Source organism: Alosa pseudoharengus, unplaced genomic scaffold, assembly GCF_046254945.1.
Source record: "Alosa pseudoharengus isolate Yale_2024_CS ecotype anadromous, Long Island Sound unplaced genomic scaffold, YU_APseudo_1.1 YU_APseudo_1.1_scf_12, whole genome shotgun sequence".
Classification (NCBI taxonomy): domain Eukaryota; kingdom Metazoa; phylum Chordata; class Actinopteri; order Clupeiformes; family Clupeidae; genus Alosa; species Alosa pseudoharengus.
Window position 1 is genome coordinate 34,172,043 of NW_027468587.1, and position 27,713 is coordinate 34,199,755.

The 27,713-nt window shown below is 42.6% G+C and overlaps 3 protein-coding genes across 7 annotated transcripts in view; 1 reads left to right on the forward strand and 2 right to left on the reverse strand.

Annotated features, from left to right (window-relative positions):
• Nucleotides 1–816: 816 nt before the first annotated feature.
• tubb5 (tubulin, beta 5) lies at nt 817–6,165 on the reverse strand. The gene is made up of 4 exons (XM_076280982.1): nt 6,047–6,165; nt 3,550–3,658; nt 3,112–3,222; nt 817–2,938 (listed from the first exon to the last, which is right to left on the reverse strand). The coding sequence occupies exons 1-4, from the start codon at nt 6,101–6,103 to the stop codon at nt 1,881–1,883; spliced, it is 1,335 nt and encodes a 444-aa protein (XP_076137097.1). The 5' UTR covers nt 6,104–6,165; the 3' UTR covers nt 817–1,880.
• A 1,653-nt stretch (nt 6,166–7,818) lies between these two features.
• Nucleotides 7,819–24,706, forward strand: flot1b (flotillin 1b). 2 transcript variants are annotated; one of them, XM_076280983.1, is made up of 13 exons: nt 7,819–7,942; nt 8,482–8,550; nt 9,038–9,113; nt 10,983–11,073; nt 14,528–14,671; nt 15,323–15,442; nt 16,316–16,411; nt 16,502–16,654; nt 16,889–17,070; nt 17,622–17,667; nt 19,655–19,792; nt 20,045–20,209; nt 22,976–24,706. In XM_076280983.1, the coding sequence occupies exons 2-13, from the start codon at nt 8,508–8,510 to the stop codon at nt 22,994–22,996; spliced, it is 1,275 nt and encodes a 424-aa protein (XP_076137098.1). In that variant the 5' UTR covers nt 7,819–7,942; nt 8,482–8,507; the 3' UTR covers nt 22,997–24,706. The 2 variants fall into 2 exon arrangements, with proteins under 2 accessions (XP_076137098.1, XP_076137099.1); XM_076280984.1 differs by lacking the exon at nt 7,819–7,942 and adding an exon at nt 8,176–8,194.
• A 569-nt stretch (nt 24,707–25,275) lies between these two features.
• Nucleotides 25,276–27,713, reverse strand: part of ddr1 (discoidin domain receptor tyrosine kinase 1) — a 40,626-nt gene continuing 38,188 nt past the window's right edge. For all 4 annotated transcript variants that reach the window (XM_076280987.1, XM_076280988.1, XM_076280986.1 and 1 more), the window contains one exon: nt 25,276–27,691. In XM_076280987.1, the coding sequence (XP_076137102.1) occupies nt 27,551–27,691 (141 nt within the window). In that variant the 3' untranslated portion in view covers nt 25,276–27,550. The remainder of the gene's footprint in view (nt 27,692–27,713) is intronic.

Genomic DNA, 27,713 nt, shown 5'->3' on the forward strand with positions numbered 1-27,713 from the left:
GAACAAACTCACCTCAAAAGGTTTTTGACAGCCTTGACCAGGGGTGTAGTGGTAAAATAAGAGGTGGGTAAACTATAAATTCTGTGTTAAGCTGCGCCTTGCGGTATCAGATGGTGGAGGTTATTGTCCAATGTTTATAATAATACCAGGGGTATATTACTAATGGGCACTATTGATGAGTGTACATATTGTGAATGTGTATAATACAGTGTGATTTTTGAATGTTAAAAGTTCAATTGGTGAATACATTCTTTTGAGAGGTGGATAAACTGCGTTTACTCGCGTTTAGCCTCCACTACACCCTTGGCCCTGACATTGCTTGCACAGGTAGGCTAATTTAATAAAGCAAAGACATCTAGCCTATCTGAACTTTAGAATGTTGTGCATGTACAGTAGACTAATATGATAGCCTACACGCCAGGACACATTCAAAGATATAATGGGACCTCAGTACCAGAGTAGCCTACACCCTCCTTGCTATATGCCCCCTGTAGGCCTATGATATTGATATTGAAATTTATAACAGCATGGCTAGTAGTATTGCAATAACTGACAGACTATTTTGTTAAATTCTGTTTAAATTTCATTTAAAGTATCGACAATGCTCTGCACATTAAATTATGTAGGCAAAGTTGTCATTAAATTTTGTAGGCCAAGTTGTCATTGTTATTGTTTTATATTTTAACAGTGGCCTTTACCTTAACTTAAGCTATATATTGCAATGAACCTCTTCACTCATGCTTAGTTCCACAGAATTCAAATATCTACAACAATGTTTGAACAATGTTCAGTTTTATTTTTTATTATCTCCCTCAGTACTTTTCAATATGAAATAAAAACAATACATTGAGATGAGAAGAAATTAAACACACGCACACACACTCTCAAAGTTGTTTGGGGACATGGATGAAAAGAAATAAAGCAAGTTCACATTTCTTAATCTCAGTCCTCTGAACACTTCAATTCCTCAACTAACCTTTGCACATTTGTCATTGGAGCCATAGACATTCAAACAGTACCAGCCTTATCCTCCCCCTCATCATTCAGTCCTGGGTCAATGAGATTTTCATTGTGCTCCTCCGAAAGACGTTGGTTGGCGTCCAAGAGAGGCTTCTCCACTCTACATCATTCTACCCCCCACTACCCAACTCCCCCAGTGCTTCCAGTAAAATATCTGACTAATCATTGCTGTTGTCCTCATGGAAAAGGAACTCACTGAAATGCCATCCCTGCAAGCAGCACCGACTCCTCTGTGCCAGTTAGGTCTGCTTGTAGTGCAACACAAGGTAAGATTAAAAAAGACAATTCTAAAAATGGGAAAGAATAGATGAACACATTTCCAGTTGATTCCATTCTATATAATTTCAGCACTTTATCTGCCTTTGAGTAAAGCAAAGTGGCTGTAAAAACAGACAGAGCACAGCAAGATAAAAGTGCTTATTCTCCCACTGCAACAGTACCGATTCTTCTGGTCACTAGGTTTTTCCCCTTCAATTATTTAGCCATTGATTGTGTCCTCACACAATCCCTCTCAAATCAAAGTCGACCTTATGAAACCAGGCCAGTAGGAATATGTTGGGACTAGACCATTTTCTGTTCCTGTTTTTCCAGTTTTTTTTTTAAAGAAATGAATCGGAGAATGACAATGAGAGAGTAATGAAACATAAAACTAAACACACATTTGGCATGTTGATTTTATGGTGAAAATATCTTTTCACTTCAACATTTAATCTATAGGCTCTGATCTGATTCTTTTGGCCGCTTTTTTCTAATACTAGTTACCTGATACAACTGCTGACTTCTTCCATACAGGTTTTCCTACGACATAACCCCCCCATCCCCCACATCAACTAATTCTTGACTAAACTTCCTCTGGCTGCTTAGGCATCCTGCTCAGCATCCTCATCGAACTCTCCCTCTTCCTCAGCTGTGGCATCCTGGTACTGCTGGTACTCGGACACCAGGTCGTTCATGTTGCTCTCGGCCTCGGTGAACTCCATCTCATCCATCCCCTCTCCAGTGTACCAGTGCAAGAAGGCCTTGCGGCGGAACATGGCGGTGAACTGCTCCGAGATGCGCTTGAACAGCTCCTGGATGGCTGTGCTGTTGCCAATGAAGGTGACTGCCATCTTGAGTCCTCTTGGGGGGATGTCGCAGACAGCTGTTTTGACGTTATTTGGAATCCACTCCACAAAGTAGCTGCTATTCTTGTTCTGGACGTTGAGCATCTGCTCGTCCACCTCCTTCATGGACATTCTGCCACGGAAGACCGCTGCAACGGTGAGGTAGCGACCGTGACGTGGGTCGCAAGCTGCCATCATGTTCTTGGCATCGAACACCTGCTGGGTGAGCTCAGGCACTGTGAGGGCACGGTACTGCTGGCTGCCACGGCTGGTCAGAGGGGCGAAGCCGGGCATGAAGAAGTGCAAGCGAGGGAAGGGCACCATGTTGACGGCGAGCTTGCGGAGGTCAGCATTGAGCTGGCCAGGGAATCGCAGGCAGGTTGTAACGCCACTCATGGTAGCTGATACCAGATGATTGAGGTCGCCGTAAGTGGGCGTGGTTAGCTTGAGTGTGCGGAAGCAGATGTCATACAGAGCCTCATTGTCAATGCAGTAGGTCTCGTCTGTGTTCTCAACCAGCTGGTGTACTGACAGGGTTGCGTTGTAGGGCTCAACCACTGTGTCAGACACTTTGGGTGAAGGCACAACACTGAAGGTGTTCATGATACGGTCAGGATACTCTTCACGGATCTTGCTGATGAGTAGGGTGCCCATGCCAGAACCGGTACCACCACCCAGGGAGTGTGTGAGCTGGAAGCCTTGGAGGCAGTCACAACTCTCAGATTCTTTCCTCACCACATCCAGCACCGAATCCACCAGCTCGGCACCTTCCGTGTAGTGGCCCTTGGCCCAGTTGTTACCGGCACCACTCTGACCTGGAGAGAACAAATGTGGACTTTTGAGACTAACGTGATTTCAGTTAATGTAAAGTAAGTAGTGCATACATCACTTTTGATCTCAACACTCGATCACCAAGCAATCTCCAAGCGAATCATCTCAGGACACTTCCATTTAACGTTAATGTAAATTGCTTTTTGATGTATCTTACCAAAAACAAAGTTGTCAGGTCTGAAGATCTGTCCAAAGGGTCCTGAGCGCACCGAGTCCATGGTGCCAGGCTCCAGGTCAACTAGGATGGCCCTGGGCACATATTTACCTCCTCCACGAGAGGAAGACAGAAAAAAAGAAAAAAGAAACAAAAACACCAGCTCAAAACACAGGAGAACAGTTTTAGTCTAGTGGTGTTCCATCAGTCCAAAGGCAAACAGTTAGAATATGATCCAGTTACTAAGGTATCCTACCACCTTTTCTATTTATGATTAAAATGATTCACTTCTATTTAGCTGTACAAATACTGGCTACTTCTCTCTGTTTGCATTTCAGGATTTGAAAAGTCAATACATCTTTAAAGTGATATAAATTGTGGTATACATTGTTATTTTGTATCTTTATGTCAAGTGAGATGCAAAGTCCTTATGTTTGGTACCTGTGGCCTCATTGTAGTACACACTGATGCGGTCCAGCTGCAGGTCACTGTCTCCATGATAGGTGCCAGTGGGGTCGATCCCATGTTCGTCGCTGATCACCTCCCAGAACTACGAGACAGGAAATAAGACTTTCTGTGAGGGACATAGTGTAGTTATGATTTAACTACAAGTCAGTGAGGAGTAGAGTGATTACACTGAGTGATAATTATCTATGAATCTATAAGAATAAGAGGATAATTTTTACTCCTAGGCATCTGATACCTTTTGCTATTCAGTGACTTTGTATTTAATTGTTGAAATCCCCTACACAATGCTACAAAAATCTCCGCATAGACAAAATAATTCCTGGTCACGATGACACATTGGCTCACAGTCTGCAGCTTTGTGCTTTGTTTCTGCAGTCTCCATTTGTTGAAAATAACCTGGATGATTGTATGTTTTAGCATGCAAACTTAATTCAGACTCTGCTTACACCCCAGACAAATGTTTGTGGTGATGTCTACCGATTTTATGGCCGAAGCTTGTGAAATGCAGAATTAAAGAGAGGATTTGGAGTAATCTGGATAAGCTGCCTGAATTTCAGTCAAGCAGAGTTAAGTGAGGCTGGCCATAAAGCCCGGACCTAATCTCAAAACATTTTGCAAAACCAGACACAATTTTCAGTTGAATAAAAAATCTGCATGGACCAAAGAATGAGGCCTGTCCAGAAAAATCAGTTAACAGTGACCTCATTCATGACAAAACGAGAGAGAGACTGATGAAGACATATAAGGATATAGATAGCTTTCTTGGAGATGTGAAAATAATTGTTTTGAAAGAATGAGGACAATGGCCAGGGACACACCCAGATCATCCTACATCCTCGCTGCTTCCTGTTTAGAACATGTCATTCAAATTAAAAGGAGACCTTTTAAAAGAATAGTACCCATGGGAATCTAGGCATTTTATAATCTCAGGGAAACTGAATGTGCATGTAAGCCAACAATTATTTTTACAGTAGCTTATAGAGACATTACTTTAATGACTGAAAGACATACTATGGTTTCAACATTGATTCAAACTATTTTCAGCAAAGGGGATGTATCTAGATGCATGTCCATTCTGTTCCCAAATCCCCCATAGCCTCAGCTGTTCTATCTCCCTGTCCCCACCCCATTCCTAATTATGTTTGAGGGACATTGATTAGGCAGCATCCTACAATCAGTGGGTTTATTATACTGCATTAAAATCATTGTCTCTAGGGGAGATATTTTAGGCTAATGATGGGGTTTTTCTGTCCATAACCATGAAACGAGGAAGTCATTTGTTCTCATGCCTTGTTCTAACCTTACATAAAAAACGATGGAATGTTCACACAGCCCTTGAAAAGGGAGATGGCATTTTGCAAGGTTGCTTTTTTATACCCTCAATGAGCAAGACATTGGAAAGAAGCTTTTCGATATGCCGATTTATTCCCCCTTGCATTATTAATAATAAAAAAATATTAATTTCGACAAGGGTTATGGTATCTTTCTTTGTCAGTTGATTGCCCCACCCATGAGTCTTGTATCAGCCTTCTTTAAGTATAGCCTAGGTCTACAACCCCCACTTCTTCAGAATGTATAGGCTATGCATTCAGTAATCAAGAAATAGACTAATCTGATAAAAAAAAAAATCTTCAACTCGTCAAGAATGGGTTTGGACAAAATGTCTAGCCACGCGCTCTGATTTCCCCATTGTCTGCTTTTGCACCACCTATGGGGCAGTAACAGGCAGACAAGAATCCCAGTTATGATTCTGACAGCTGTCCAACGGAGCTTGTGGCAATGGCATGGTGTGACCAGACAATAGTGACAATAATAATTCGACCAAACAAGCGGACAGCAGCGACTGTAAGACGTGTCGAAAAGGCAGTGTCACGCCCATAATTTAAAAGGCAAGCACCACGCCATTCAAGCCATCTCCTGCAATAGCCTACCGTTATTCGAAGTTCTCCATCGTGGGATATCTCTATAGTTTTCATTGAATTGTTCAATATATAATCCTTGAACATTCGATAATATTTCAATTTTTATCGCAGCATCCAAAATATAGCCTAGTAGGCTAAGCCCAGTTAAGAAAGTTTAGGTGGAGCTTGCTTTTTCTTTTTCCTAAATGAGCGTCTACATGTTATCTACATGTTGCAGGCAATTATGAAACAATAAAAAACAATACACAATGGAAATATAACATCAGTAGCCCGTAAGAATATGCATAAGGATTAACTGTCAGCCTTTTATAAAATCTTCATTCAGTCGAGTGCCTCCAACTAATGGTCTACACCCCACCCAATTAAAAGACATTAAATGGACAGGACAATATAGGCTACCCGTGCAATGGCCTAGAGGTAATACACAAAAAGGAAACTTCTAAATAAATGCACTTGCAGTTGATTCTATAATAGTATTACACTAGGCTACTAGATATTATATTAGGCTATCTCTTAGGCTATTTTTTCTTTTAAATTTCCATCCTTACCTTGGCACCAATCTGGTTACCACATTGCCCAGCCTGAATGTGTACGATTTCTCTCATTGTTACAAGATGATGTGCAACTTTTACAAAGTAGGCCTGAGAGCTGCAGTCCAGCGAGACGCCACAGTCTGGGTGAGCACGAGCAGCACCGGCTGGACAAAGGATTTATAAGTCTGGACTGAATCCAGAACGAGGCTAAGGGTAGTAAATGGGCGTGTCTGGTGCTTTCCTCCAGTTGTTGAGGCTTTCTAACTGGTGTGTAGAATGTCAGAGGTGTGTGAGAGAACAGTATATGCCTGCATCACCAAAATATAACCAGAAAGTGTATGGAGACAAATCAGCCTCATCACCAAAATATAACCAGAAAGTGTATGGAGACAAATCAGCCTCATACGTTTTGTATCACGGCTTGTAACTGTAGAAATGATTTGTAAAAATTATAATTGCACAAGTAGGCTTATCAATGTTACAAATAGGCCTATGTCTTAGGCCTATTCTACAGACAAGCCTACAGATACAAAACTAAATTAACTATAGAACTGATTTGTAATTGGCACAAATAATTTGCACAATTAATTCCCAATATTACACATATGTTCAACACATACAAATCTATTCTAGCACAAACAATCCCACTGTTATAAATGTCTTCCGATAACAAATCTATTATATAGGCTAGACTAGTTTTAAATGTATGCTACACCAACACATATGGGCCTATCTTAGGGTAGCCTACCTTATCTCGTTTCTTTTCTACAATTAGCCCAGGCCTACAAATAGCCTAGCCTACTTTTGTGACCTTTTGCGCTCCAAGTAGAAGAAAACTTAAAGACGCCCTATCAGAGCCCGTTTACGGAGAGCCGGATCACTCCCTATTAACTCCATTGTACCTGCAATCTGTTGTAGTTCCGCTAGGGGCGATCACGAATAAGTGCAAAAACAATGGGGGTCTATGGAGCTAGACGGCTAAATGTGTCTCTTTCACCTGGTTGTCGTTGAAAAATCGAAGATTTGATTGTGGTTTCTGCAAGCTTAATATGGATTATAGGTCAAAAGTTGAATGAACGAGTACTTGCGTACTTTCGGAAGTTTGGGTTGGGTCGTTGTTGCCCACAACACACTAGCTTCTGCTATTGAATGACTTCATTGACGCATTTGAAAGGCTTTTTAGATCAAATAAGTGACTCAAAAATATAATAGCCTACTCAGCAGTCTATGCTTTCAACAATAAAAACAAAAACAATGCTTGAACGTTCTATTTGGGCCCCAATCTACTTCCTCTGCATTAAGATAACATATGGAATGTTAAAAAGGAAGTCTTGTGGGGCCAACTATGATGCTGATAATGGAACTCTCTTGCAAGGGTCTATTCGGTTTTTCCGCGGAGAAGCACTAGGGGGTGACGAAGCACCTACCAAACGACCCAAAAAGTGTTGTAGAACCATCAGAACGACTCTCAACCTGCATAATTAAGGTCATTTTTGCTAAAATTGTTGCATAAGGCTTTAACACAATGGATTAATAACTCGCTGCCCTAACCACTAGGGGTCAGGGCATCACCATAAATTTGTTTTACTGCACATAACTCGTGGTATATAATTTAAAATCACTCTGTGCACTGTCTAATTCATGCCATCACTTTAAATGTTACGTTTCTCGGGAATGTCATTTATTATGAGAATGTAAGCTAGAGGTTGCGTGGGCAAGCCACAAGTGTGTGCCTTTTGCTGCACTGAAATGGGCGGGGTCGATGCTTGATTGAACAGTCAACATACTTGCCATTCCAGTAAAACTATCGGTAGGACTAGTGCAGTCGTCATCCGGTAGGAGTGTCGCGTTGAAGGCCAACGAAATTTGAAGGATTTTGGAAATACTAGTAATATATTTCCATAACATTTGGTGAGTAACGTGAAGAACCAGTTGTTCTACTAAATGTGTGTTGAAAACAAGCGTTTTAAGTTTATAAAACTTTCAGCAGACGTAGGTTTAGCCTAAGGTTAACGTCAACTCGCTGTTTGCCTGTCAGCGTTTTTTACGTCCGAGTTGTAGTGTTTAGGTTAGCTTCTAGCAAGTGAGAGGGAGGGAGGGAGGGAGGAAGGACGCCTGTTAGCCAATGTATCTTGGAAAACTAGTGCTAGATGTTATAGTTTGGTAATAATAGCCATTAAGTCTTTTATGTTTCTGTAATGTAAGCTGACAGCCATTCTCGATTACCTCTAACGTTAATAATCGCATTATATCATTTATACCATGACAAACTAAATGGATATGCTAATTCATGTTGGATGATGCTAACATTAACGTTAGCTGCTTCTCACTTAACTTTACGTTGTCCTTAGGACGCATGTTACTGTTAACGTTAGCTTTTTTGTATTTCTCTGGTCCTTACTTTTAAAGTTGTGATCTGATGATAATACCAACAATAACTCCCATTGCAGATCAAGATCATAACGTTAATATCAAAATGTTCTACACCTGTGGTCCCAACGAGGCTATGGTGGTCTCCGGTAAGAATGCTTTTATTTTTTTCTTGAATAACGTTAGTTGATTGATTGATGCACTATCTGATTTTATTCGCTCACTTCTCACATAACAATAATAGAAAAACTTGGAGCAGGTGTAAATTATAATGATATGTTTTACGCAATCTTGGAGTTTTGCTCAAGTCGTGTTGACATAAATAAAGGAAATTAGGAGGTATCTGCCTGGTAAAGTCATGTGAGTCGTTTCAGTAGTAAGTTAGTCCTGATGTTGCAATCGTGGCTAATAGTTAACACTCCTTTCAGCCTATTCCTGTGCAGTTGAGCATGGTTATACATCTGATTGTAATATATACCCAGTAAAATTTAAATATGGGGGGGAGTGCAATGTCCTTGAAAACCTTGGTTGGTTGAATATAGATTATCGCTGTGTTGTTTTTAAGTAGCCTACATAGTAATACAGGTATTAGTACAGGTAGTAATACAATGTTTTTCTTTCATCCCTATCTTACAGGGTTTTGTCGCTCACCTCCTCTGATGATTGCTGGTGGGAGAGTGTTTGTTATCCCCTGCTTTCAACAGATTCAAAGGTAGGCCTATTTGGATGTAACTATTCTCCACTAACATGTGGTGTGATGTCCCTGTCTGAACATAGCAAAAATGGTAAACATGGCTGTGACTGACTTTTTGCTCTTACGTTTTTTACGGTGGATCTTTCAATGGATCTTAAACTTTAAGCACCGATGATTTTAAAGTAATAATATAGTAATAGCTTAAAGCAGGAGTATTCAACTTGAGTACCAAGTGGGCCAGACAGGAAAACCACTGGGTATTCATGTGCCACCCAGTAAACACGTTGGTTTATTACTTGCAGGGTTCCCACGAGTCATAGAATTTCTGGAATATCATGGAATTATATAAAGTCTATTCCAGATATTGAAAGTCAGGAAATTGTATCATTTTTGGGGCACATTTATGGAATATCAGGGAATTTTGTTGTAGCAGTTTAAAATTTACTTGCCAGAATACATTATATACTTATATTTCCATGCAGAATTTGTGTATATCTGCTAATTAGCGTTACTGCTTGCTTGAGTAGCCCAACTGTGTTTAGTCAATGCCAATTTATTCATCTCCCGCTCTAAAAAAGTAAAAGATTCTTGATCGCTACGTGGGTGCTCTGAAATCATTGGTCGGTATATTGTAGGATTCATTATATAGTAAGTCATGGAATTTCAGGTTTTTTGTTAGGGAAAAGTCATTTGACTTAGAGTGTGAACCTGTACTTGTTGCCAGGCCAGGGTGACAGGCTTGTCATTATCTACTATTGCAACCAATCACTGTTGCAGTTATTGATTGAAGCATAGTCATGGCGGTCAGATTTGCAGGAAGCTTGTGGGCCGCATCTGGACCATGTCGAATGTAGTTGAATAGGCCTGGCTTAAAGGTATCCAATGCAGTTTTTTTGCCACTGGGCTCCTACAGTTCTGGAGTATTTCATGTAGTAAATACCATTAGAGGCTTGCACCCTTCCCCCTAGATACGAATACTGCACTATTGCTGTGAAGCTATTTGTGATTCTTTGGGTCAGGGGACAGCGGAGCTGCAAAGCTGGTTCTCCATAGACACGTAGGTAATGGCTGGGTCATTCTCCCCATTATTGGATTACCATCAAAGTGACTTTAAAGCTGTCTTGTTAAAGTACAAAACTGGCATAGGATGGAGACCGATAGTCAAATAGACTGATAATAATGTAGCATGGTGATTCTAGAATGGACAATAGACTGCTTTGTCATGTTTTAAACCTGATGTCGGAGAGTGAAGTGCATTGGCATGGTTCTGAATTGATACGATACCTCTTAAACGTTTTGGAACATCTGAAACTGACTCTGGAACACTGTCTTTCAGCATTAAGCTTTTATTTTGTAATTTGGTTAAAATGCACAACAGTGAATCCACACAGGCCCTCCACCACCATGGTCAGTGTGACCAAGATGAGATAGTGTTTTTTTAAAGTCCCACATGATTTAATCAGGTGTGCCTTCTTGACAGAGAGCTTGTGCAGTTCTGAGAAGTATTGAATGGTAGAGTGCTGTTTTCCAGAGCTGGAAAAGTATGGGCATTTGGGTGAAAGTCTTTAAAAAGTCTGGAGGTTTTGCTTTTAGTAATATTTACCCCCCAAAAAAACCTGACAATGTCCAAAAACATCAAAGATCAGGGTCAGAAAGCCAACAAAACTACATAAAGTTGTATTCTTATAGAAACAAAGTTTAGAATGTCCTTTTGGGAAAAAGGCAAGTAACCCTGTACTGAGAATCCCATGCAGTGGCAGTCAGTGTGTTTGGAGTGGATTCTCAGGTGCCAGTTAATGCACTTCTATAGCCAGAGTGCTTCTCACTGCTCTGTGTATTACCATGGTTACCCTCTCTGATCTGACCCCTTTCTCTCGTCGTTTTAAGGATCAGTCTGAACACCCTCACACTGAATGTGAAGAGTGATAAAGTCTACACCCGCTATGGAGTTCCCATCTCTGTGACTGGAATTGCACAGGTATGCGTCACACCCAGGTCTTGATGATAAAACTGGAGTTGAATTGCCCTTTATTTAGCACTGGTTGATCTCTTGGGGCCAGGAGTCACTTTGCAAAATAATGTTTACTTATTTTAGAATTGTATACCTACCCTGCTTAAGATAGTAATATCCATCCGTCTACCATGGGCTCTGTGCAACCTTTGAAATAAAGCAACTATAGCAACCATCATAGAAACAGCTTTATTTAGCATTGCAACAACCATGTAAAACCATTGTAACTATCTCTACATTATCTATTTTAACACTGTAAATTGTACATCATATGTTTTGCATTTTTATGCATTGGTAATTCCTCGGAATTACATTTTCTAGTTATTCCACCCACCAAATTGCTGCGTCTAATTCAGCTTCAACCATTTAATGTAAAAACTTTGTTCAAACTTTGTAACGTAGGTTTTGAAAAGGACACCTGTGCAATGTATTTTTCGTTTGTGTAAACTTTATACTTTGAGATATTAACAAAAAAACAAGCTTATTTTTCCCCATAGACTTTGCATTTGCACTATGACATCACAATGGGGTAATTAAACTGATTTGCACCTGTATCAACTGCAAGCTTCTCAACTAGGCCCCCCCAATGAGCCAATTAAATTGATTGCACCTGTATCAACTGCTTTCTGCTCAACTAGGCCAACTCTCTCTGTGTCTCTCCATTTTATAAGGATATAAGGCACATTCCATCCAACTTTCAATCCATTCATCTTCAAACCATTCACTCATTCACCCATTAAACTATCTATCAGCTTTCATTAAACAATCTGCCTATCAACATCCAATAAACTTTCTGTCTATCAACATCCATTACGCTATTTACATTGAACTGTTAAACTATCTACTCTGTCTCAGGCTTTAAGCATACAATCTGGCTCTCTTAATACTACAGATCCTGTTCAACTGTTTCATCTGCCCACAACTATTTCAAAATAAAAGTCCTCACTACAATAATTCACTATGGGCTCTGTGCACTAGCTTACTTGAAGTCGCTAAAGTTTCCTGTTTGTTTCCATGGCTGTCAACAAGCACCTGAAGATACAATGTACGCGAGTCTTAAAGCAACACCAAAGAAACACACTATTTGTTTATCCAGCACCGGCTTTGCAAATAACAATGTCCACAGACAAGGTAGAATATGTTGCATGATTTTATGAAAGTAGGCTACGATGTATTGCGATATCAGATGCAAGTAAAATTTGTAGTTTCTCATGTCTCATTCCATCGAACTACAGATCCGCTACCCGATCCGGCAAACTTACATAGTGCGGTTATAGCCGATAGAGGGCCGCAAAGCGAATGCAGAAAGTGCCGTTCACCCTGTTACAAGTTGATGAACCACTGAAACGATTTTGGAAACATTATTTTAAGGTACAAAAAACTCTTTGGTGTTGCTTTAATGTCCATGGGTGGCTCTAGTTGTTATAAACGCCTAAAAACGCCAGCCTCTGCGCAGTGGCTGCACAAAATAAGGAGGGAAGGATTTTCGGTGAGCACTTGATTTCAGGTGCTTGTTGACAGTCAACAAACAGGAAACTGGCTTGCCGACTTCAAGTAAGCTAGCGCACAGAGCCCGTTAAAAAAAGTTAACTATTAAACTATCCAACTGTTTAACTGTTCAGCCATTCCAACTGTAAGTTGTCATCAACTATGACTCCTGCCAATTGTTTTCTCTTCCCACAGCTGCTTCACCTGGTTCACCTCACTACAATAATTCACTATTACATAATTTAACCATTTAAACTAGTCAACTATTTGACTGTTCAGCCATTCCAGCTGTCAGTTATCATCAACTCATGAGAGTGAGTCTGAAATGTGGATGCCTAAGAACTTAAAGGGACACCAGGCAAGCCTGATGCTTTTTCTCTACGAAACTCCCCCTCACTCGGTCTGAAGCTCTTTTCCTTTTCTTTGCATCTTCCGTCAAGGGTTTTCGCTGCTTCTTTGCCGGCTCTGCCATTATACACACGTTTGCAACAATCGCTAGCGTTTCGTTAGCCTCCCTCTGTGCTGTGGATGCAGGCTGCTTCGGTCGCCGGGTACGATACACTGAACTTGCAAGCGGGATATTCTTCCTACAGGCAGTAGGGGCGGACGAGAGAGTCTTCATTCGCCCTGTAATGAGTCATTTAACCATATACCGACTTACGAAGATGAGTAATTAACACAAAAACGTTGCCTGGTGTCCCTTTAAAGGTGTTGACAATTTCAACTAGAGACAGGTGTATGTGTTGGTTTGTTCCTTCTGAAATCTATTATAACCTCCCTAGTTTTCCCCACATTGAGGGACAGATTATTTCTGCGGCATCACATGATTTGTATGTAAATCCAAACAGTTCTGCAACACTGTCTATGTAGTTTAAATCATATGAATCCTCTGACACAATAATCAAAGTGCAAAGACAATAAGCAAGGTGGTTTAGTGAGTAGGCCTATTGTGTAAGCTAATATACTGTTGTAGTAGGTCTATTTTCTTTTTTTTTTTAGCTAGGTGGCAGTGTATTTCTTTTTTATTGGTGAAGTGGTCCTTCGTCTGAAAAAGTTTGAGAAACACTGCTATAGAGACTGAGTATGTAGTGCATACCTGTCAACATTTAGCTTTCCAAAAACGGGAGATTTTTTTTCGGGGAGGGGGTGGATGGTCAGTGTTTATACCGGATCTGTGTTTGCATATTTAATACGTTTCATACACGTGTTTCAACACTGCATTTCGGTCGTTGCTTTTACCTTACCATTACCTTACGCATGCCAGTTATGTATCCACCAGCTGCCTGCCTGCAGCCTACTTCCAAAACTCCAAAGCTGTCAGATTTGGTTCCGAGGGCACAAGTTCAGTGTATCAACAACACTCAGTAACAGTTTATGTGATGTGTTAATCAATTAAATTCCCAACAATTTCAAAACAGCTAGTTCTGGAGTAGGCCATTCAACTAGCCCGCTTGCTTACGACGAGACTCGGTTTTAGCCTATGACAAAACGGATGAAATTGAAACTAAGTGATCGTGTATGTGTAGGGTGTATTTCATACACAATCTGGCAACCTGGATGGATCAATGATTTTAATGAAGTTTGATGGCCATGCAAATGAAGGGAGTTTTCCGGGAGAAATAAAAAAACGGGAGGGTGCTGGGAGATCACCTTGAAATACGGGAGAAACCCGGGAAAACTATGTGTATGTGAGTGTTGACAGGTATGATGTAGTGCCAACTCTAACTGTCTGGGGGCGGCCTGTTAGAAAGTCCTGTATCCACCTGCAGATGTATTTGCAGAAGCCCAGGTCTAACAGCTTAGGTATTAACATAGAAGGAATAGATTGACCCTGTATCATTACCAAGTAATGTTTAACTGGAGAAAATGCACATACAAAAGTATGTTATGCTATCTGCACTTGCAACCACACTGACTCTCGACCCCCTACCAGGTGAAGATTCAGGGCCAGAATAAGGACATGTTGGTCACCGCGTGCCAGATGTTCCTGGGCAAGTCGGAAACTCAGATCGCACAGATCGCCCTGGAGACCCTGGAGGGACATCAGAGGGCCATCATCGCCCATCTGACCGTGGAGGTACGAAACCCACGTCCAGCATGGCCACTGGCTGTGTGGAGAGAACTCTGTTGTTTCTTGTTGAATTGCAATTGAAAATTGAAAGGAAGTGTTAAGTAAATAGTGGGGTTGTTTGAGGAACTGATGAACTTGTTGAAGCTCAAGTAAAGTAGTTTGAATGAATGAATGCTGACAAAGCCATGGAAATATCTGTGTCAAGAGCAGAAAGTATCTGCCTATTTGGTCTCAAAATGCATAAATGTTCATCTGCAGTTGAAGTGTGTCAAAATTCCACAATGTCACCATAGCTGCACAAACAGGAAGCATTCAATTGCGGTTGTTTCTGCTGAAAGTAGTCAGAAATGTTAGCAGGCTTAATCTGTCTAATGCAAAGGTGCAATACAGATTCTGTACATATGGTTGTAATTAATTTATTGAAAAGCTTACACCCAGGTCTTAAGCAGACAACATAATAAAAACGCCATAATTCCCTGTCAGAAGACATGTTGAAATATTATACAGTAGCATTGGGGTCAGCAGCATTGAGTTTCTTTCCTGGCCTCTTCCTGTCTTTTGTCTGTATCCTGATAAAGTGTGTGTGTGTGTGTGTGTGAGTGATGAAACACATTCAAAATGTCCTGTGTTTAACTATCTGTGATACGTCCATCATAGGAGATCTATCAGGACCGTAAGAAGTTCTCTGAGCAGGTGTTCAAGGTGGCCTCCTCTGACTTGGTCAACATGGGCATTGGTGTGGTCAGTTATACGCTCAAAGATGTACATGATGACCAGGTATGTCTCTTGCCCCCTCTTTGCACTTGTTATATATCTCCGCTGTCAGAATGCTAACCTTTATTATTATACGGCTCTTCACAATGCAAGTAGAATGCTCCATTGACTTGAATGGGATTTCCGAAAGTTCTAGCGGTCATTATTTCTTGGGAAAGGACCTCTGAAAACAAGAATGACCGCTGTCAATGGCAACGGAGTTTGTGCTTGGAACTTCATTCAAAAGTGAAAGCAGACGGTTGATCAGCTGTGTTCTAAAGAATGTTTGATTCAAGTTCAGCGTGTGTTGCGAACTATTTGTTTCTCACCAAAAGCCACGACGAAACGGTAACAAATAAGTGTAAAGAGACATATCATGGAGTTTATTTTTTCGTTTTGGCAAGTAGCCGTATAATAAGCGGGATAATGTATAGAACGCCGGTCATCATGGGAAAATAAGTCCCTTCAGGGCGAAACAATACCCCTCCGCTGGCGCGTCGGGGTCCGGTTCGCCCTGTCGGGACTTATTTTCCCCATAATGACCGGCGTTCTATACATTATCCCTTACATATATGTCCTTTACTGCATTGATTGTAAAGCACATAGTGTATTGCATTGACTTTATTCACAACAGCACTTAATGTAATGCATCCCCAGTACAGAAATAATATACTATTCAGAAGTCAGATGTAGGATAATTTATCCTGCAGTTATCTTTCCGCACAGACTATATCCTCTGTGAAATGAAAGGGGGCACACTTCCTTACGAGTCAACAGGCAAACCTTTGTGGCATCCATAACTTCCTTTTGAAGTTCCTTTTATGCTTGATGGTCTTTCATCACCCTCCTGTTCTTCCTCATTTTCACCATGGCGTTTAACGGTGATCCTCTCCTCAGGACTACCTGGTCTCCCTGGGCAAGGCCCGCACAGCTCAGGTCCAGAAGGACGCCCGCATCGGTCAAGCCCAGTACAAGAGAGACGCCGTCATGAGGGCAAGTCTGTCTGTCTGAGATGCCCTCTACATCCCTCCCTCTGTGTGTGTTCACCCTTGTCTGACTAGGATGTAAACTGTGTCTGTGCAGGAGGCCAATGCCATGCAGGAGAAAGTGTCGGCTCAGTACAAGAACGAGATCGAGATGGCCCAGGCACAGAGGGACTTTGAGCTGAAGAAAGCCGTCTACGACATGGAAGTCAACTCCAAGAAGGCAGAGTCCGAGATGGCCTATCAGCTTCAGGTACACACACACACACACACACACTTTTTTTTTTAATTGAGACAATTTGATTCATAATGTGACATGATCAATGGCTCAAGGATCAGAAGGACAGTTTTACAGAGTGGCACAGAATGATCACAGATCAGTGACTCTGAATTTGAGTCCACAAATCTGAGTAGCGGTTGGCAACTCTCCTCTCGGCTCCTCTGACCTCGGTCCCCTCTCCCCTTCACGCGGCTCCTCCGCGGCCAGGTGGCCAAGACCAAGCAGCGCATCGAGGAGGAGAAGATGCAGGTGCAGGTGGTGGAGCGCACGCAGCAGATCCTGCTGCAGGAGCAGGAGATCACGCGCCGCGAGATGGAGCTGGAGGCCAAGATCAAGAAGCCCGCCGAGGCCGAGCGCTACCGGCTGGAGAAGCTGGCCGAAGCCGAGCGGTGAGTCCAGCCGAACTGACCCTTCCACCCCCAACTCCCATCCCAACCTGTCACGAGAGACCCCCAAGCAGCCGCTCGGTCTCTAACGCTAATGAGAGCACTATTTTTAGTCGCAGGTCTGATCCTGAACTCAGACTAGCGGGGTTTAGGAGTAATATGTGGTTGGCACAGTTGGCTCACGGTTTAATTAGAGAGCGAGAGGAGAGATGCTTGTGTGGGGGCTATTGCATTACTGAACACCCCCCAACCTGTTTACTCAGCGGCCGGGTTGCATCATGTTTTCTCGGCTTTAATTCCTTGAAGTAAAAATGGCCGTGCTCAAACGTGACTGTAAACGTACTGTACAGTGGAGTGGTGTAAATAACCTCACTTTCTATTTGTGTTCCTCTGTCTCACATTCTCCCTCTTGTCCTTGTCCTCCCTCCCCCTCCCCCTTGCTGTCTTTCTTTCTCGCTTTCTCTATTTCTCTCTATCTGCCTTCTCTCTCTCTCTCTTTCTCTTTCTCTCTCTCTCTCTCTCTCTCTCTCTCTCTCTCTCTCTCTCTCTCTTAGGTCGCAGCTCATCATGGAGGCAGAGGCTGAGGCAGAGTCTATCAGGGTAAGTACAGCCTTCTCTCTCGCCCTTTCACTCTCTCTCTCTCTCTCTCTCTCTCTCTTTCACTCTCTCTCTCTCTCTCACTCTCTCTTTCACTCTCTCTCTCTCTCTCTCTCTTTCTCTCTCTCTCACACGCTCTTTCTCTCTCCCACGCTCTTTCTCTCTCATTATCTTCTTCCTCCCTCTGTTTTGTTTTACATTGTGTTTTGTTTAGCTCTCTGTGATTTCATTTCCTGTGTTGGACTCGGGCCCTCCAGCAGCTGTATACTGCACACACTGGTTTGATTTGGTGCTGAGAGCCGAGATAGGAGCGAGAGAGACGAGAGATCAGTCAGCCGTCTCCTCTCCTCGTGTGTGTCTTCCTCTTTGTCACAAGCTTCTACTCTCACTAGGAGTGACGCACACACATATGCCTCCCCTCATTCATTGAGTCATTCCACCACTTTCTCTTGCAGTTCGAAAACAACAGCGTGTTCTGTAGTGGAGGGGGAGGAAGTGTATGAGGCACTTATGAGAAGACTTGTAAAGTTGAAAAGTGGTCAAAGTTGCCTTGGTTTTTTTGCCAACTGTGGACTAGATAATGGCTCTGCCCGTCTAATTTGGGCTGAAGTGATTCGGTGCAATGCATGGAGAGCAGGCTGTAATACATTATCCATAACGATTGCCTTCGGCCCATGCTCACAGTGATTGGCCATTGGGCCTCTGCTTAATAGAGAGAGTCTGGAGTAGAGGGAGAGAAGAGCAGAAGGAAGCTGAACTGTGAACGCTGCCTGTGCGTGTGAGAGCTGGAGCCGGGGCTGGCGCCATGCCATGTGAGTGTGGGCAAGCCCTCCTCTTGGGGAAATGCCAGGTGGGCATGGCTGGGCATGCGTGTAGTTTGTCTGTGCAGCCTTTGTCTGACTGCTGAATAGGTCTCTGCATTCTAAAGTTCAGGACTTGCACGTTTGCTTTGCTGTCTGTTCAGAAGGTCAGGTTGGCAGTCCCATGGCTGACAAGAATGAGAAGTGGAGTTTCACGGATGAGGGGATTCTGTGGAAATTGTGAGAAAAATGTTGGTATACAGCATCTTACAAAAACAGTAATAGAATGTGTAAAACACACATCCCATAGTGCGTGTTTTGTATGTGCCATTGCTAAATGACTTTTGGGAAGAGGTAGTTGCTGGTAAAAAGATCAGAGATGTCGCTGGGTAAGATGGAGGGGTGGCATTTTCAACGCTGCCTCCCACTCGCTCATTGTTTGGTGCTTGTGGACCATAGAGAAATATCCCCTGTGGTTAAGCCGTGGTTCCAATTTGATCTCTAATTCCTGTTTACATAAGAGCAGAACGCCTTGCGCTGCTAAAGCATTTTGTTTAGAAATAAGCAGAAGATGTTTTGGAAAAGGAAAGAAGAGGAGGCCCAGCTGTTCCAGTATTGCGGAGGGTGTCGAACTCGCCTGATTTGTTATTTGGAGACAGTTGTAGCAGAAAACAGACCTGACTTCAGACTCAGGCCTGTCCCCCAGATTCATGGAGTATTGCAGGACTCCCTTGCTCCTCCTTTCTTTTCTCTTGCCCTTCTTCTCCTCCGTCTCTTCCTCTCTCCAATGAAAGCTGATCCGTCCTCGCCCTGCTGTCCTCACACACCCTCTCCTCCTCTCTCCTCCCCTCTCTTCTCTCCTCCCTTCTCCTCTCCTCTCTCCTCCCCTCTCTTCTCTCCTCCCTTCTCCTCTCCTCTCTCCTCTCTCCTCCCCTCTCCTCTCTCCTCCCCTCTCTCCTCCCTTCTCCTCTCCTCTCTCCTCTCTCTCCTCCTCTCCCCTCTCCTCTCCTCTCTCCTCCCCTCTCCTATCCTCTCTCCCCCCTCCTCTCCTTTCTCCTCCCCCATCCTCTCCCGTCCCCTCTCTGCTCCCCTCTCCTCTCCTCTCCTCTCCTCCCTCCTCCCCTCTCCTCTCCTCTCTCCTCCCTCCTCCCCTCTCCTCTCCTCTCTCCTCCCCTCTCCTCCCCCTGCAGATAAAGGGAGAGGCCGAAGCCTTTGCCGTGGAGGCCAAGGGCCGCGCTGAGGCCGAGCAGATGGCCAAGAAAGCTGAGGCCTTTCAGCAGTACAAGGAGGGTGCCATGGTGGACATGCTGCTGGAGAAGATCCCTCTGGTGAGCGTCTCGGGAACATCACAACCCACCAGTCACAGACACACGCACACACACGCACACACAAGTGCCAGTGCATATTTTCGTGTGGATGACTGAGCAGAACATTTAATTGACAGAATAGAGGAGATAGGTTTGGATTACTAATACTTATTGTTTTGCAGGGTTAATGTGGAGCAAGTTGGTTGGTTGGCTGATATATGATTTGTGCAGTAGGGTGTTACTGACAGATGTATTTGCCCTCCTGTCCTCTAGATGGCAGAAGAGATCTCCAAGCCCCTGTCCATGACCAAGAAGCTGACCATGGTGTCCAGTGGAGGGTCTGAGGTGGGCGCGGCCAAGCTGACAGGAGAAGTGTTGGATATTATGACCAGGCTACCAGCGACCATTGAGAAACTCACAGGGGTCAACATCTCACAGGTCAGTGGAAATACTGGGCCACGTCCAGGGTCTGCCCTGGGAATGTCAGCATCTCACTGTTTTGTGTGTTCACTTTTCATGTCCAAAGAAATGTAAATTTTATGGTTTACATTTACGTTTACATTACATGTACAAAGAGCAGTGGTGTACTTGCAAACACATTTTTCTACTCAGATGTAATTACTAGGTGTAGTCTGCACATGCACTGACAGTTCATGTAGTCACGTTCTGAAGAAATGAAGACAAAATTGACAGATTAACTGGGATAAATTGCAGGCACAGTCTGTAGTGAGTGTTTTTTACAGTCAGAGCATGCGTAATGAACAACATCTGCCAGGTCTGTTCAGAACTGAAATTGCTGCCATGTTTTTAGTCTCTGGGCGTACATACTGTAATCTCCCAACTATTAGCCGCGGTTTATACATTGATTTTGCAAAAATTCTTCAGCTATGAGGTGAATACACGGGGGCAGTTAATATGGTATTAATATGGTTTTGTTTTTTTTAACTTGCATAAAACACTGTCCTGCGGTTTATACTACTACTACATCTGCGACCTCCTGACCCCTTACACTCCTTCCCGCTCACTCAGATCCTCTGAGGGGTATTCCAGAAAGCAGGTTTACTGGCTTAACTGGGTATGTTAACCCAGAGTTAGCGGTAAACCTGGGATTTCAGTTCCAGAACGCTCAAATATGATCAGGCTATGTAAGTAACTATGGTAACATAGGCTCTGAAGTTAACTGGGTATGTAAACCCAGAGTAAAAGGTAAACCTGGGATATCAGTTCCAGAAAGCTCAAAAATGATCAGGCTATGTAAGTAACTATGGTAACATAGGCTCTGAACTTAACCTGGTAGGGGGTAGGTTATGTTCAATTATGTTCGGTTATTTCAGTGCATGTTCAACCAGGCCGCTATTTTTACACTTTTAAGAAGGTCCGATTGACAAAGAAGCACAAAATCATGTAATATTTATCCGTGGAATTAGCCGTGAGAGGGTGATAAGACCACGACATCACATGTCAAATTTTCTTTTCCAAACGAGTTTTTCAAGAGCGCTAGAGTTTTTCCGCTGAATCCTAAATTTGGCTACTTGAAAAGCATTCTCGACTCCATCCCTACATTAGGCTACGCATGGATTAGAATAGAATAAAATAAATCTTAGCTAGCCAACACCATAGTAGACATTTGCCTTTGGCTCACCAGACATCGGATGGACAAAAAACATCTCAGACACACTGAAGATATAATTACAGTGCAGTAGGCTACAAAAAAGGGAAAACATATAGAAAATGAATAAATAAGTTTACATAACATAACAGCTCAGCCAGATATGCGTGTTGTCACTAGTTTGGTTAAGAATGCTGATGGCATTTGGGATAAAATAGTTTTTCAATAGGCTACACTTTTTGCCTCTCTCCAAATTATGTGCATCGATTATCGCTCTCCGACTGGGAGTTTTTGTAACGTTAGTGTTGGAGACGCAGAGCATATCGGCAAGCTGTCGGACGGTGCGTAAAGTTTGCCTTGCGCTAAAGCAGTTCCTGCGCAACTTCATTCGTTTTCCTGGACACAAACCCACGAGGATCATTAAAGTGTAGTTTCACCAACTGGCAGGTCAGCATCACTTATTCAATTTTTCAAATGTGCACCAAAATGTGTCCAATAGGCTACCCATGCCTTCCGACATTCTTCACCCTTTCGATGATGGAGCGCAAAAGTTTAACTTGGCCCACAGCTGCAGAACCCGCGTTAAAATAGAAAATTACATTTGGGATTCTCAAAGAATTCTATGGCCCACTCAATCTGTGACAAGGTAGGCTAGTTTAAGAAAGCATCATTCAAAGCAGTCAATACAATACGTGATGTCCACTGAATTATTTAATTGTGCTTTTGACATTAAACGGGATATCCTAAACGTACGCATTTACACGGTCAGTTAGGCTATTCTCTGCCAAGCAAGGTCTTGGACGCAGACGCTGAAGTATTGCTCTTTTTTTGTTATTATAGTTCTCTCCTCCTCGTAAGCCTCGAGGAGAACTTTATTACCCCGCCTCAGAAAAATACGGTGCTCTTCGTTTCGCCGGTTTCACTCATGGTTTCGACTCTCAATAGATGATGCCTTTATAAGTTCGCTGTGAACGTGCACAACTCTAGGTTATGTAACACAGGGCTAATTGAACTAACTGGTAACCGGTGTTTTGGAACCGACAGCTCAGGTTTAGTCGCCACAGGTTCAGACAACCCAGAGGTTAAGTTTTATCTCAGTGTTTGTTAAACCTCCTTTCTGGAATACCCCTCTGACCTCTTGGCTATCCTCCGCTCCAGACTCTCCACCCTGGGTGGCAGGTCCTTCAGTGCCTTGGCCCCCAAACTCTGGAACTCCCTCCCCCAACCTCTTCGTGCCTGTCCTTCTCTTCCTTTCTTCAAAGCACATCTCAAGACCTTTCTGTTTAATGATCACTTCTCCTCCACACCCAACACATAGCTCCATACAGATAACTTGTCTTTGTTGTTTTGTTTGTTTGTTATTGTGTTTCCCTGCCTTCCTACTATGTAAAGCGACCTTGGGTTTGAGAAAGGCGCTATATAAAATAAACTTATTTAATATTTATTATTACAATGCGGCTAATACACAGGAAATGACTGTACACAGGCCATATATTTGGTCATTGTTTGGCACTTGATATGTTCTAAGGAAAAGGTCTGTGGTGTGTTTTATTTTGATTTGTTTCAAATGAAGAGCTCTCCCCTTCTCTCTACAGGTTACTGGAAGGCGTGGCTAAAGCAGAGGCTGGAAAATGGCACAACAATCCACCAGATGAGATGAGTTGAGATGAGATGAGCTGTCCCATTGTGCCTTTGGTGTGCATGTCTATAAGTTTATTCTATAACTGTCCATAGTGTGTCTGATAGCTTGGTTAGATTTACTTGACCTCCATGGCCTAAGTGAAAGGGTGCCATTGGTCTTTTTACTCGTCAGCGATGCTCTTTTAGTTTGAATGTTTTTGGGGAGATACAGAAGATAGAAGAAACCCCTCACTCTACAAACAGAAGAGGAAGATATATTGAAAAATATACATAATATACCATATGTACCTTGTTATACCATATTTACCTTGTATATTAGATTATATTTGATCTGGTTGTTGTCATCTCATGCATGTGAGTACTGTGCTGTTTTTAAACCAATCCACTTGCTCCTGTTGCAATCTTGTTGGGATCCTCTTTCCAAAGTAATACACTGACATTCAGAGAGTTTACTTCCTGATCACTTTATGTCAATACTCTTAGCCATGCGGGAAGCCGTCATAGGAAAAACTGACCAAATATTGTGTGGTTACCTTTTTTCCTCCTCATTTGTATCTATGTGACTATGTCCGAGCACGTCAGTGCAGGCTGTGTCCCCTACAGCACTGGATCTACAGTTCAGGGCGATTTCAGTATGTTTGAGGGATGGAGATACCTTTACCAGTTCAGTAATGTCAGAATGTCAGGTTTTATGAGGGGTCTTGAACTATTGAACAGAATCTGGTCAGATCTTAAAAGTCTGATGGCCTAATATGGGATTTCCCAGTTTTAAATATGAAATGTTTTGTTGCTCAATTGCGTCTGTAAACCTAAGAATACTGAAACCATATATCATCCTTTAAAGAAATCACTCGTACATCCTTGCTTGCAGTTGGTTGTACACTCACAAAGGCCTGCGTTGAGAGTTTCTGTCGCGCTGTGAAGCGACTGGCATGTTGGCAAAGCAAGAGTATGATGGGTAAGAAAGTAGGTGTCTGACATGAGAAAGGGATTCTGTTTCTTGATGTTTGCAGCTCAAAGAGAAAGAAATGGTAGAAGACTGTGGGGGAAGGCAAGTTAGTTTTGCATAAACCACTTGGTGAAATGTGGGTCAAGCTCAAGTGCTTCCTTTTCAAATACCAGACTGAAATAGTTCTTTGTAAAGAAAAAACTAAGGATTGAGACCATGCAGTTTATGGATTCTCATTTTCAATGTGACTGCATATGCGGCTCAGTTGCACTGTGTGCCTCTTCAATCATGCAAAATCCTAATGCAAAGCTTTAAATGCTCCGCCATCAACAAGTGCCTGAAATCCCCCTCTGCCCCATCAATGCTCAATTCAAGACTCCATACTCACTGTATACTGAAGGGGGATTTTGATCAATCAAGCCTTTGAACAGCACTGTGAAGTGTTTGCATTTCTTCCATTCGACAGCCAGTCATTGCTTCTAGCTTTGGATTTGATCTTATCACCATTTTGAGTTCCATGTTATTTTCTGATTTTGTTTCATTACTTGGATATTACTACTGGCGTTTTGTTTGTTTTGGCTTTAAATTTATCAAAATAATTATGTGCCTTATTTTATACATTATATAGTCTTTGTTGTGCCTCAATGCAATAACTCGAATGTTGGAAATGTTAGAGATTTTCTCCTGTTGTGTTGTAACATAGTTAATTACTCAATAAACGCACTGAGAGACCTCATCCTGACTGATGTGGATTGTGTGGAGACCATGGGCCCTAATTTCAATACTGGGCAAACAGTGCAAAGTCAGTCTATGAGCAAAGCTCTAACAGCATCCTGTGGTGTGTGAGAGCTTTTAGCTGAACCACCGCTATTTGTGCTTAGGATCTTTCTCGTGGTATTACATTTGTAAATAAGTTTTACACAGTTATGAAGCAAGCTTTAGTGAAGACTGTAGACTTTGCACCTGCAGTTCTTTATTGGACCACTAGTGGGCAGCCAAATACTGGCTGAAAACCCCTGCTTTAAAATATGTTATTCTAGGCAATCTTTTCTTTTACAACATCCAAAAACTAATTTTGATGGTAAGATATATTATGGTGATAAACACATCTGTTGTCATCACGTCACGCCCATGTTATTTACTCTATTGTGTACTCTGGGTTCAAAAACTCAGTGAGTCTAACAACACCAACACAAGCTAGTTAGCATTAGAGCCAGTAGAGTTTTTGTTAGTGTCTCTAAGCTTCTCTTATACAAAACCATAATAATTCTTAACCTAATATAAAACACAGAACTTTTACATGAGTTTTGATCTAAAAAGTTTACCTTTATTAAAACATCTACAAAAATAGACAATGCAATGAATTACAATGGCATCAGTAGGCAGCAAGCTTTCTACACAGAAACAGAGACCCCAGATACAGAGAACATAAGATTTCCATATATTAGTGAACAAGAATCTGTCCCAGTGAATATTTACAAATCTTTTTTAATGTCTTAAACAGATGTCAGTAACAGACATAATTGAAACCCATAACAGAGTGTTTGTAAGTACACATTTATATATATATATAAAAAACTGGATTACAGTGTATCAAAAGCAATTATTCCAACAAGCACATTACTGTATGACAACAGCCATTCACCAACATTCTCTCGTGACATTTACATGCATCACAGTATGCAAATGTTATTTCAGTATCCATTCAACAATCAGTGGCTCTGATCAATCAAATCTACCACCAGTCATCATATGCATTGCATTGCATGAACCCTATGAATGAGGGGAATAACACATTAGTGAAGTAAGTAATAAACAATGCAATATTAGCAAAGTTTGAAATACATTGAATACTCAATCATACCAATGATCTCTCAGAATTAAGGTATATTCGTATACATATTCATTTATATGTCAGCGAGAGTATAACATATCAATTGTTTAGCACTGTGTTGGGACAATAAGAAACCACTGAGGCGTTTAAAGTGCAGCTGTTGAACAGTTTATATTTTGGTAAAGGGAGTTGCCTGTGGAAGATCAGACACTTTTATGAGGAGCAAACTCAGCTTTTTCTGTTTGCCTCTCGGCTTCCAGTCCTGTTTGGCGCTCCTCTCGTTTGTCTTCAGTGGGCTTTTTCAAAGCTGTGTCCCCTGTCGCACGTCTCTTTGTTTGGGTCAGTCTCACTGACATGCACGTGGCTCCCTTGCCGGGGGTCCGGTCTGACGGCTGGGAGGGAGAGCAGAGCAGAGGACAGTCCTCTAAGACTCGGCTCAGAGCAAAACCACTTATAGTACCACACAGTCCAGGTGGGTTCAGGTCTGTCCACGTGGGATCATCAAGTCACAGTCCCACTTCACACACCTTCAACCATAGTTTTGGGTAACTGACCCCTGTCACGGTTCTCAGTTGGGAGACTAAGTGAGACATAAAATGACACAGTAATATCTGAGCTGATTGAGAAGCCGGATGGACCGTCAGTCAGACCTCTGGACGCATGAATCTGGAGCCTGAGGGCTAAACGAGGGAATTGCCTGGAATACTAAAGAGAACACAAAAAAACACAAGATGGGGACACTGGGACTGACAGGAATATTTCCCCAGGATTAAAATGATGAAAATGATCTGACACTGTAATCTGAAAGTCTCAAAGGTCAGAATTGAGATGAGAACACCACAGTAATCCTCCACCAGAGAGGGTCAGATGCACCTCGAGAAATTCCCACCAAACCAGACAGCAGAAAGCTTGCCATCAATCTTGTCAAATACAGTGCACCGACACTGATGATCAGCCTATCACATTTTGCCTACAATTAGTAATGTATTAATGAAAGCATTAAGAAAGTTAATATTTAGAATTTTGATGAATTGTTAAATTAAGTATTGATATAATGCTTTGGTTAGCATGTGATGGCATATCACATTCATTTCCTCAAACTGTATTTATTAAGTGATTAAACAGTATTAATCTGCGTATATGGATTTACTGATAAATTAGTTGATTTACTGATAAATGTACTGCCGATATTGGCGATAACTGATCATGACAGATCCGTGTAGCAATGACATTCAGTCCCACATGAACTATGCTGGCCACCTCTAGCATCTAGCGCTATGACCCACCACCTGTTACATTCGTGAGTATTATGGGATGTTTGTAGGTTGAGGGGGTGGGGTGGGGTGGGGTGGGGGGGGTGGGGGTCTGCTGTAAAACCAGAACCGATCCAGCGGCGTGTCACAGCCCCCGAGAGGAAATACACAAATATACAAGAGACTCTCCTCCTCTCTCTTCAGTGACCTGTCCTGTTGTTCACAGGCCAGGCCTCCACCACCACCACCTCCTCCACCCAAACCACAGAGGACAGGGCAAGGGCCCACGTGCCGTGTGTCCCTCCACCTCTCTGGCAGTACAGTGGAGAGAGTGGGAGAGGCACGGCCCGTCTCTGATCCCTTCCCTCTGCCTCTGGGTGTCTGGGTGTGGCTGTGGGGTGGGGCTACTGCAGGAGGTGTCATACACAATGTCTTTCTGCACACTCTCTCTCTCTCTCTCTCTCTCTCTCTCTCGCTCAGTCTCCCGGTGTCTCTACACCATGTTCATGGCGTCCTCGGTGAGAAAGGAGTGGATGTGGGCGAAAGAGGGCCGCAGCTTGCAGTCTCTGTTCCAGCAGCTCAGCATGAGTTCGTACAGGCCCTGGGGACACACGGCCGGCCGGGACAGATACACCTGACAGAGACAGACAGGAGAC

Excerpts from the sequence above, each read along its gene's own strand:
- tubb5 (XM_076280982.1), bottom strand. The coding sequence starts at position 6,103 with ATGAGAGAAATCGTACACATTCAGGCTGGGCAATGTGGTAACCAGATT. Across the intron at positions 3,659-6,046 it reads GTAACCAGATTGGTGCCAAG|TTCTGGGAGGTGATCAGCGA; the intron begins GTAAGGATGGAA and ends CCTGTCTCGTAG. Across the intron at positions 2,939-3,111 it reads ACCTGACAACTTTGTTTTTG|GTCAGAGTGGTGCCGGTAAC; the intron begins GTAAGATACATC and ends TGTTCTCTCCAG.
- flot1b (XM_076280983.1), top strand. The coding sequence starts at position 8,508 with ATGTTCTACACCTGTGGTCCCAACGAGGCTATGGTGGTCTCCG. Across the intron at positions 9,114-10,982 it reads TGCTTTCAACAGATTCAAAG|GATCAGTCTGAACACCCTCA; the intron begins GTAGGCCTATTT and ends CGTCGTTTTAAG. Across the intron at positions 20,210-22,975 it reads CAGGGGTCAACATCTCACAG|GTTACTGGAAGGCGTGGCTA; the intron begins GTCAGTGGAAAT and ends TTCTCTCTACAG.